This window comes from Bos mutus, chromosome X (genome assembly GCF_027580195.1).
Source record: "Bos mutus isolate GX-2022 chromosome X, NWIPB_WYAK_1.1, whole genome shotgun sequence".
NCBI lineage: Eukaryota > Metazoa > Chordata > Mammalia > Artiodactyla > Bovidae > Bos > Bos mutus.
This window is the reverse complement of record NC_091646.1, coordinates 125885154-125897085: the sequence shown is the minus strand read 5'-3', so window position 1 is coordinate 125897085 and position 11932 is coordinate 125885154. Positions and strand designations below refer to the sequence as shown.

Sequence of the window (11932 nt, the reverse complement as noted above, 5' to 3'; positions counted from 1 at the left end):
TTGTTACATGCCTGGTACCAACTGTTGCTTCTTGAGCTGCATACAGGTTACATAGAAGACAGGTATGGTGGTCTGATATTTCCATCTCTTTAAGAATTTTCCACAGTTTCTTATGATTCACCATGAAAGGCTTCAGAGCAGTCCATGAAGGAGTAGATGTTTTTCTGGTACTTGCTTAACTCCTCTATGATCCAGTGGATGTCTGGTTCCTCTGCCTTTTCTAATCCAGCTTGTATATCTGGAAGTTCTCAGTTCATGTACTGCTGAAGTTTAGTTTGGAGGATTTTGAGCATTATTTTGCCAGCATGTGAAATGAGTGCAATTGTATGGTAGATTCAACATTCTTTGGCATTGCTGTTCTTTGGGACTGGAATGAAAACTAACCTTTTTCAATCCTGTGGCTACAGATGTGTTTTCCAAATTTACTGGTATATGAAGTGTTGAACTTTAAGAACATCATCTTCTAGGATTTGAAATAGCTCACTGGAATTTAATCACCCGTTTTGTGTTTCCTGTCTAGAGAAGATCCTTTAGCATTTGCTGGAGAGTTGGTCTGGTGGTGCTGAATTCTCTCAGTTTTTGCTTGTCTGTGAAGATTTTGATTTCTCCTTCATATGTGAATGAGATCCTTGCTGGGTACAGTAATCTGGGTTGTAGGTTTTTCTCTTTCATCACTTTAAGTATGTCCTACCATTCCCTTCTGGCTGGAAGCATTTCTATTGAAAGATCAGCTGTTATCCTCATGGGAATCCTCTTGTGTGTTATCTGTTGTTTTTCCCTTGCTGCTTTTAATATTTGTTCTTTGTGTTTGATCTTTGTTAACTTCCCTAAAATGGGAAAGGAAATAATCACATGTGTCTTGTGGTGTTTCGCCTTAGGTTTATCCTGTTCGGGACTCTGGGTTTCTTGGACTTGGGTGATTACTTCCTTTCCCATTTTAGGGAAGTTTTCAACTATTATTTCAAGTATTTTCTCATGGTCTTTCTTTTTGTCTTTTTCTTCTGGGATTCCTATGATTTGAATGTTGGGGTGTTTAACATTGACCTGGAGGTCTCTGAAACTGTCCTCATTTCTTTTAATTCACTTTCTTTTTTCCTCTCTGATTCATTTCTCTCTACCATTCTATCTTCTACTTCACTAATCCTATCCTCTGCTCTGTTATTCTACTATTTGTTCCCTCCAGAGTGTTTTTCATCTCATTTACTGCATTATTCATTATATACTGACTCTTTTTTATTTCTTCTAGGTCCTTGGTTAAACCTTTCTTGCATCTTCTCAATCCTTGTCTCCAGGCTGTTTATCTGTGATTCCATTTTGATTTCAAGATTTTGGACAATTTTCACTATCATTATTCTGAATTCTTTATCAGGTAGATTCCCTATCTCTTCCTCTGGAATTTAATCACTTCCACTAGCATTGTTCATAGTAAGACTTCCTCAGGGCCACCTGACTTCACACTCCAGGATGTCTGAGTCTATGTGAGTGATCACACCACTATGGTTATCCCAGTAAAAAAGGCCTTTCTTGTATAATTTTTCTGTGTATTCTAGCCACTTCTTAATCTCTTCTGTTTCTGTGAGGTCTTTCCTCTTTTTGTATTCAATAATACTCGATACTTAATATGTACAGAATAGGTTTCCTTTTAGAGTTCACATGACAGATTAGGAGAAATATAAGTCTCAATAACAGAATTAAAATCATAAAAAATATATTCCCTGAACAAAACAGAATAATACCAATCATTAAAAATATAATCAGAAAAATACCAAAACTTTGAAAAATATTAAACAGAATTCTGAATGTTTGAAATCAGGATATCACAAAAGAAATTAGAAATTAACTTAAGGCAATACTTCAAAAACAAATCAAGAATATAACTCTATTCATAACAACTGAAAAAGATGACTGAGAGAAGTTAAAAGAGAACTAAGTAAATGGAGAGAAACTATATTCATGGTTCCGAAAAATTAGTAATTTGACTTAAACACATAACACAATTCTATTAAGTGCCAGTGGATACTTTTGATACAAATTGACATAATAACCCTAAAATTATATGAAGACTAAATAAAAGACAGCAGAATCAAATCAACTATAAAAGGAAAGACAATGTTATACAAGTATTATCTAAATCTCAGAACATATTCTGAAGTTACAGTGATCAAGACAATGAAGAAGTATTAATAAAAACTATATTGATCAGCAGACAAAAGAGTGGAAAATAAAAACAACCCTGGGACAAAGAGATAATCTGTAAGCATATAACTATTTAAACTGAATCAATCATTTAGTAACTTTGCAGAACAAAAAGCACCACAGTGCCTAAATGAGGTCACTGATAAAGAGTTCCACCAAAAATTCAGGAAGAAATTATGCCAGTGCTCAATAACCTGTTCCAGAAAATAGAAGCAGACACAATCTTTCAACTATACTATGAGATCAAGGACAATGACTACCCTAATACTAAAAACACTGAGAGAAAACTACAGACCAAAGAAAAATCCTCAACAAAGTATCAGCAGATCACATCCAACTATGCAGAAAGACATTTATACACTATGGCCAAAGAGGATTTATCCAATGCATCCAAGGTTCATTCAACATTAGAAAAATCAATCATTATAATATATCACGCATCCACAGGTTAAAAAAGAAAATCCACATAATCATGACAACTGATACAGCAAAAGAACTGACAAAACCGAATACTTGTGCATGATAAAATTACTGTCACTGAACTAGGAACAGAGATGAACTTCCTCCACTTAATAAAATTATCTATAGAAAACCTCTAGCTAACGTCGTACGTTAAGTTGGGCTCAAAGCATTCCCCAATAGCATACAAAACAAGGCAAGGATGTTCCCCTCTCACCACTCTTTCATCTACCACACTAAAGTAAACTGATATAACGAAACAAGAAAATGATGTAAAATGGATACAGATTAAAATTAAAAAGGAAAAAATGAAGCTCTTTGTTCAAACTGACATAATTGCCAGTGAAGAAATTAAAAGAATCAAGAAACCTACTTAGAAAGGTTAGTAAGAATATAGAAATGTTGCAAGATATACAGTTAATATAAAAAAGTTAAACACATTTTTATACTAGTAATGAACAAGTGTAATTTCTAAGGAATCTGCCTGCTAATGCAGGAGACAATGGGTTTGATCCCTGAGTCGGAAAGATCCTCTGGAGAAGGAAATAGCAACCCGCTTCAGTATTCTTCCCTAGAGAATCCCGTGATCAGAGGAGCTTGGCAGTCTACAGTCCATGGGGTCCCAAGAGTCAGACATGGTTTAGACTAAACAACAACCACTGCATTAGCACTTGCCCTAAAATGAAATATGTAGGAAAAACTCAATGAAATAGGTATCTGAAACCTTTACGAAAAAAGTACAAAACATTGATTAAAAAATAACTAAGTAACAGGAGAGAGTTTCCACATTCTTCAGAAGTAAAACTTAGTATTATTTAAGATGTCAGTTTTTACAAACTTGATTCACAGATTCTATGCAAGCAAATAAAAATTCAATGTTATTTTTACAAATGTTTAACAAAGTGATTCTCACATAGTAAGGAGAGACAAAAGACCCCCAAAGTTCAACATAATGTTGAAGTTCAACATTAGAGGACTAACAACAGGTTTATTTAATGATTTTAATATAAAGGTAAATTAATCAAGGCAGCATGGTACTGATAAAACAAACAGATAAATGATCAACATAACAAAATATACAGCAGATAAATAAATCTACAAAAATACAGTTAACTAATCTCTGACAACAGAGCACAGGCAATAAAATGAAGCAGAGGCAGTCTTTTCAAGGAATGGTGTGGAAAATCTGAGAATTCATATTGAAAAAAGAATCTCTGGGACTTCTCTGGTGGTTGAGCAGTTAAGAATTTGCCTGCCAATCAGGGGACACAGGAATGAACCCTGGTCCAGGAGGATCTCACATGCCGTGAAGTAACTAAGCCTGTGCCCTGCAACTACTGAAATCTGTGTGCACCGGATTCTGCAAGCCACAATTATTGAGCTTGTGTGCTACAACTACCAAGCCAGTGCACCAAAGCCTGTGCTCCACAACAAGGGACAGCACCACAAGGAAAAACTCATGCATCACAACTGGAGTAGCCTCTGTTCTCTTCAAATAAAGAAAGCCTGCACACAGAAATAAAGACAAGGCATATTCAAAAATACATATATACATAAACATTTTTTAATATTTAGTAGAAGAAAAAGGAAAATTTTTACACATTACACCATAAACAAAAATTAACTCCAAGTGAGCCTTAGACTCAAATATAAAATGCAGAAGTATGGAACTCCTAGAAGGTAACATGGGTGAAATTATGTAGCATGGTGCTAACTTTTAAATATACTTTCTAAGGCACTGTCAAAAGAATTGATAAGCTGGAGTTTATTAAAATTTAAAACTTCTGTGAAAGATACTGTAAGATAATGAGAAGGTAAATTAAGACTGGGAAAATATATTTACAAAAGGCATTGCTCTTCAGTCACTCAGTCAGTTCTGACTCAATGCAACCCCATGGACTGCAGCACACCAGGTTTCCCCGTCCATCACTATCTTCTGGGGTTTGATCAAAGTCTATGTCCATAGAGTTGATGAAGAACTGATGCTGAAGCTAAAGCTCCAATACTTTAGCCACCTGATGCGAAGAACTGACTCATTAGAAGAGACCATGAACTGGGAAACAGTGAAGGCAGGAGGAGAAGAGGACGACAGAGGATGAGATGTCAGATGGCATCACTGACTCATTGTACATTAGTTTGAGTAAGCTCCATGAGTTGGTATCAGACAGGGAAGCCTAGCATGCTACAGTCCATGGTGTTGCAAAGAGTTGGACAAGACTCAGCGACTGAACTGAACATGCTCCAAAAATAATCATTTATGCTAGAGTAAAAAAAAAAAAATGATACATCAATACCTCCCTACTGAATCAGTAAAATTCAAAACACATCAACTGAATGTGTCCACCAAAATGCTACACTGAAGTTAAGTCTTCACTGTATGTGGAAGCAAGGTCTTCAAAGGTGATTAGGTTAAAAAATCTGGAGCTTTGAAGAAAGGAATTTGTGTGTCTTATAAAAGAAACCATCAAGGGACTTCCCTGATTGCTCAGTGCTAAGGAATCTGTCTGTCAATGCAGGAAGCATGGGTTTGATTTCTGTGTCGAAGAGACCCCACATGCTGTGGGAGCAACTAAGCCATGACTACTGAGCAGCTCAGTAGTTATGATTACTGAACCTGTGCTCTAGAGCCCAGGAACCACAACTACTGAGCCTGTGCTCTGCAACAAGATACCACCCAAATGAGAAGTCTGAGCATCATAACTAGAAAGTAGCCCCCACTCACGATAGAGAAAATCCTGTGCAGCAACAAAGACCCAGCACAGCCCAAAACAAACAAACACATAAAAGACCAACCACAGACATTCATTTTGTGAACTACAAGTACAATGAGAAGAGAGTCAACTATGAGTAAGAAAGAGAGCTCTCAAAAAACATCAAAATCTGCTGATGACTTGATCTTGGATTTCTCTGACTCCAGGAGTATGATAAATAAAAAGTCTGCTGTTTATTTAGCACTCATTCTGTGGTACTTCGGAGAAGGCAATGGCACCCCACTCCAGTACTCTTGCCTGGAAAATCCCATGGATGGAGGAGCCTGGTAGGCTGCAGTCCACAGGGTTGCTAAGAGTCAGATACGACTGAGCGACTTCACTTTTACTTTTCACTTTCATGCATTGGAGAAGGAAATGGCACCCCACTCCAGTGTTCTTGCCTGGGGAATCCCAGGGACAGTGGAGCCTGGTGGGCTGCCATCTATAGGGTTGCACAGAGTAGGACATGACTGAAGTGACTTAGCAGCAGTTGTGGTACTTTGAGTCTCCCTAAACCCAGCAACTCTCAGCTGGTGGGAGAAGCTAGAGCAAACAGAAGCCTCAGTTACTGAGGGAGGCAATGAACATAAAAGTCTTTTTAGAAAATAGCTGTCAGTTTCTTAGAAAAGTAATTAGTACTCTTACAGTATGATCCATTCATCATGCTCTTCAGTTTTTACCTGAATGAGTTAAGAACTAAGTCCACACAAATCTGCACAAGAATGTTTACCATGGATTTACATATAACTATATAAATACAAAGTGAGTGGATAAACAAAGTGCAGTTAATGCAAACAACAGAATACTACTAAGTGATCAAAAGTAAATATACTTATCATCTCAAGGAAACACAAAGAAAACTAAATGTATATTGGTAAGAGAAAATAATTCTAAACAGGCAACATCCTGTATGCTTTTAATTATATGACAATCCAGAAAAAGCAACTATATAGACGATAACAAGACCTGTTGTTTCTACATATTGAAAGAAGGCTAGAGGAATAAACAGTGCACAGGGTATGTTTATGAATCTATTTTTTACTGAAGATGGATGCATATTATACACACTTTGTCAAAATCAATATAATGTGCAATAGAAAGAATGTAATAGAATGTAAATTATGGGGCTCTATCACATTCTAGTATACGATGTTCAGCGTTAGTGGAAACATTGGTAGGGGGAGTAGTTTTAGGGACTTTTTATAATTTCTGCTCAGTTTTTAAAAACCATGTAAAGTGTTATAAAATGTACTTAATAAGTTTTAAGGAGGTGGCTGTTCAAGAAATCCCTATCTCTATATTAAAACTCTGAATGTCCGTCATTTCCTCTTAGGATTCATCAACCCCTTCACAAATTAAACCTGATTCTTTGTGTTTGCTCTTCATAAACTACACTGTAGCCACATTTGCTGTGACGTGCTCTTCTAAATTCAGTTCTCTGAGACTGTAACTTCTTAGTTCCCTCCTAAGCTACTTTCTCCACAGTGCAAATCAGATTTTATTTTAATTTATCATAGGTGAATCTTTTTTCATTAGGCTTTTTACCACACTAAAATAAATGCTTCAAAGTTAGCAGAATATTGACTATATGCAGGATATATCTGCATATATTAAATAACTGCAATTAAAAATCATGGCCACAATACTTTCATTCATTAAGCAATGGAATCTGAAAGAACTATATGTCTGCGTTTTTTTTTTCTTTACCTTCAGACTGTCTAGCATAATTCATATATATATTAATTTACACTAGATACGTAACTACCATGTGCACAGATGACCTTCCAACATTGTATTAATATCGAAACACAAAATTCTGAGATAATTGTGAATTGTGAAAAAAGAAAAGATAATATTTCTTAAACTCTAATTTCTTCTCCTCCAAAAGTATACAAGTCAAAGAAAAATTACTATGTAAAAAGTAAAGCAGCTAATCTTTCTTTTACCTGAGTGGAGTTAGATAGTTGTTTTCTCCATGGCTCTTCTGTGCTGCTGGTCAGGTTTGTGCAGTTATGAGGTAGAGTGAATGTGTTTTGCTGCAGATAAGGCACATTTCCATTATTTCCACTTCGTGTTAAGTAATTATTGCCTACCAAATTAGTGTCTGTACACCCTAGTGGTTTTGAGGTGCCAGAAAGAATATAGCGTGCAGGAAAAGGTCCACTGGACAAAGGATTTTCAAAACAAGCAGAGTGCACTTCAGGCTGAGAGACACTAGATACTCTGGGTACAGCAGAATGTGGTTGCTGGCTAGAGAGAGAGTTTGTAGGCAGTGATGAATCAGCTATTGGCCCATTAGGAATTCCAGTAGTTTGTCCTGTTTGTCTCATCTTCAAAAACAAAAAAGAAAACCTGCTTGTGTGACTTTGAAAATGTGTTATCAATACATCCCTAACTTTATCATAACATTTAATCTCTCCAGGTTAAAAAACATACATTTTAGAAATGAAATGCTATGTTTATATAGGTAAAGCAAAATCTTTTTCACTATATAGTTAAAAGAAGCCTTTTTATTAGGGGTATGAGAGCAAAAGAAAGCAATTGAAAACAGTGAGTTAGTCATTTACAGGCTTTATTTCTCATCATGAAGTAAGGGATTTCAGATGGCTATTCCATTTATGCCAAATCTTTCAAAATAATCCTTAAAACTTCTCCCCTTCAGTATATTTTCTTTAATTGTAAAGTAATAAAAAGGAAGCCTATAGAACACACCTGAAATATGCAAAAAACATAAATATATTTCCTATTGTTTTCCAAATTAATTTATAGCTATTAAAAAATAATAACACTGTCCCCCAGTGGTATTTAAAGCTCAGATATATAAATTCTAATGACTATACATAAAAATTAGATATAAGCATTAGTAAATTCTTAAGTGATGTAGTAGTCAAGAAAAATACTTAACATAAATGATAAATATTTATAAAGAAAATGGGATACATACTTGTTGCATTAAGACAAACTGACTTTCCAACTGTTGCAGCATCAGTTTCTGTGTCGTATTTAAATTATCTCTATCTGTGCGTAGCTGTTCCAAGTACTAGAAAAATTTTAAAGTACACAAAGGTAAATCAAAGAAATAAATAAGTCACCAGCAAGCAACCTGTAACTGAAAAGTCTACAAACCAAGCAATTTTGTGTGTGACATACAGTAATTTCTAACCAAATGTAATCAATACCAAAATGAAGTCATTACAAAAAGCTAAAAAAGATTTTAAAAAATAAGAATTCACTCGATGAAAATAATTTTTGTGTTTTGAATTAAATGCATTATATGGAAAGGAAATTATAATTCAAAGAGAAAGTTGTTTAACTATAAAATGTACCATAACAAAAGTGCTTAAGGGCAGCCTTGTTTATAATAGGCAGAAATTATGTAAAAGTCTAACAACAGAAGTCTAGTTAAACAATATATGGCTTCCAAGAAATTTTAAAAAGTAGCATCATGTAGCCATGAAGAACAAAGTAGCCATAAAATACATGAAAATATCTCAAAGATAGATCTTTGAGGAAGGTGAGCAGAGAGAGAAGATACAATAGTCAACAAGCTATATAAGGGATAAAAAGAAAACTGAGATCAGCACATTTTCTTGTACATGTATATGCATCTCTAGAAACAAAAGGAAAAAAAAAACAGAGAAACTACTAATACTGATTATTTGTTGGAAAGAGAAATTAAGTAGCTGGAGGCAGGAACTTCAAGGACTCTTTAAAACCTGTGCACCTCTATCACCTAGTAATTCTTAAATTTCAAATATAGGAATGTATTACTTATTTTCTAAAAAGTAGAAAACAAAAATGTATTAAGATTTCTATTCCTTTGGAAAATGTAGGCTCATTACACTTATGTATATATTAACTTCATTTACTGCCATTCAATTTTAAGAATTAATACCCAACAAAAGCTTAAAGCTTACTATTTCCACTATGTTAAAACATGTGATTAAAATTGTCAAAAGAGTATTTCATACCTGTAATTTCTGTGGTGTCAAACACCATGAATCAACTTGTTCCTCTACTGAAGTATATGATACAGTTTGACCACACTTTAAGTCAGTTCTCAGAACTATTCTCAGGAAAATTTACTTTAAATTTAAAAATATTTGATTAAGTTCATACACCAGTAGTTATAACTCATGAGATACTAAATGACTAGCAATTGGAATATTTACAGGCAAACAAGGCTTTTGTTTTATGTTTTAAAAGCACTGAAAAAATTAATGCATAACCCATTTGGAAAATTATACATCTGAAAAATCATTTATTCTTTACCTCCTCCTTAAAAGGTATGTTCATCTGAACCATGACTCAAAGATCTAACTGTCCATTATATTCAACACTCTATTTTAATGTCCATAAAAAGTGGTGGTAAAAATGTATGTTAAATTCAGAAAAGCAGGGAAATGAATAAAATGCCTTCATGAACATAAAGTTATCCCTACTTCCTATATTTAAATGATGATACAATTTCAGCAGACGACATACTGCTTATAATAGTTTAAAAAAAAAAACCTTTTCACTCTCTGAGGAACAAATAGTTAAAATATAAGACAGGCACAATTTCAGAAGACTTAGAATTTTGTTTCTAATTGAAATCTTCCATTTCTCTAAAAAATTTATATATACCTTTGCTGGACTGGATATTCTTTTCCTCTTGGCAGGACTGGACTGGTCATCTACTTGACTATAGGTAATCATATGTACTGGCAAGGGCTGTTGTGAAATTGGTGTTTCATTGAGGCCTAATATAGGTTCAGTATTTGGATGACGAGCTTTGTAAGCCTAAGGATCACAGAGGTAAAAAAAAAAAAATATGGTTCTATATATTCTTAATTCATGCCTTCAAATTATAAAACCTTATGAATTGCTTACTTTCCAAAACTATGTAAACATCATGGATTGCAATTGAAAATCAAAGTCAAGTATTTCATCAATGGAGAATGTGCACCTTATTTTAAAAACTCACTTTTTAAAAAATTAAATAAAACACTGTACGAAAGTCCCTTAAGAAATCCGTTTTGAAATCATAAAACTATACAAAAGTTTTAAACTACCCCAAGAATCTTCCCATATCAGAGGAAGTTTTATTTTGATCTAAAGTCCCTTAGTAGTAAAATTGAAAGGATTTTATTAAAAAAAAAAAAAAAAAAGCCAATTCTGAACTTAGTAATTTAGATCTGATCACTACAGATTGGACAGAACCCTTAAAGCTGGGCACCTACAGAAGATAACCCAACTTCTCACCTGCTGTGCTGTGTTCATGGCACCCTGCCTGGAGGTAAGCTCTGCGGGTATTGGTAGGCTCCATGCCTCCTCAATACTAGGAAGCAATTTAGTTTTATTCTGTAGACTACCTTGTGGAAGGTTACACAACTGAGCCTAGGAAAAATTATGTAAAAAGCAAATTTAACACAGGACTACTTGAGTAAGAGCAAGTCCACTAAAACTTCCTCAATTTATAGGTATTTTTTAAAGAAAGCAGATTATAAATCTGGGGTTTCAGATATATGCTAAAGAGGATAACTAAAACATACTTTCAAGAATAGGAAAAAAGCTAAGCTGTTTTTCAGACTTCTCTTGGATACCTTCTTGTGAAATTTCACACAAGAGTGAAAAACAACTGTGTTCTTTTCTCTAAAATGTTATAACTTAGAAATGTAAATAGCATACAAAATCACGCAAATTAACATGAATCAGAAAAAGATGCAAAAAACTTTCAGTATAGTATTATCTTAAAGTGAAAAGTAGTATCATAAATATCAAAACTATGGAAATAAATTATTGACATCAAAACAAAATTAGACAAACTTTCCAGCCACCCTCCTCTGCCAGGTATTTATGGAAATGTCTTAAAATATGCTACTTCAAGAATTTACCTGTAAAACTTTAATTCTTCCTGTGAGCATAGAGGTATTACTGCAACTTTTGCTTCTAGTTGCATTTAAGTAGCATTTAATGGCATCTTGAGGTTGGTTACAGGATTCATAGAGAGTGCCTAGGTCCATCCATGCTGCTGCATGTCCATGGTCCAATTGTACAGCACAAATATAGGCCTGCAATGCATCCATAGGCTGATTCTGTTGCTGATAGAGCACACTGGAAAGAGAAATAAAGTTTACTAAAACTGACTGTGTGTAACATTAATACATGCATATAGATGAAGTTCAATAAACAGGTATATCAATTAAATCATTACAAACTTTATACACACAGGCCTTACCCTATTGAACACCAGGTATCTGCACTTGCTTCTGATTTATCAATAGACTGCCTATAAGATATAAAAGCATCTTGAACCTTTCCGATACTTGAATAGCACCTGAAAGAGGGAAGGAACAAGGTAGATATTTACAGTTTAAATGTATTTATGTTTCCATAAACACTTAAATAACTATATTAGCTTGTCAAAATGATATATGGAAAGGGAAAATACTTGTTAATCAAGATATGTGCTTATACATAGTGATTTTAGTGTACCTTATAAGGGCTGTTAAATTAACTTTCTGTCTTATGACTGCAATCAAATG

At 34.3% G+C, this 11932-nt stretch overlaps 1 protein-coding gene across 9 annotated transcripts in view; it reads right to left on the bottom strand.

Annotated features, from left to right (window-relative positions):
• The window catches only part of LOC138986345 (lysine-specific demethylase 6A-like), a 189082-nt gene that overhangs the window by 58887 nt on the left and 118263 nt on the right, over positions 1–11932 (bottom strand). For 4 of the 9 annotated variants that reach the window (XM_070365613.1, XM_070365610.1, XM_070365611.1 and 1 more), the window contains 6 exons: positions 11626–11724; positions 11282–11501; positions 10650–10784; positions 10032–10187; positions 8350–8445; positions 7352–7735 (listed from right to left, as the gene is read on the bottom strand). In XM_070365613.1, coding sequence (XP_070221714.1) covers positions 7352–7735; positions 8350–8445; positions 10032–10187; positions 10650–10784; positions 11282–11501; positions 11626–11724 — 1090 coding nt within the window. The remainder of the gene's footprint in view (positions 1–7351; positions 7736–8349; positions 8446–10031; positions 10188–10649; positions 10785–11281; positions 11502–11625; positions 11725–11932) is intronic. The other 5 variants (XM_070365614.1, XM_070365615.1, XM_070365612.1 and 2 more) reach the window with 3 other exon arrangements.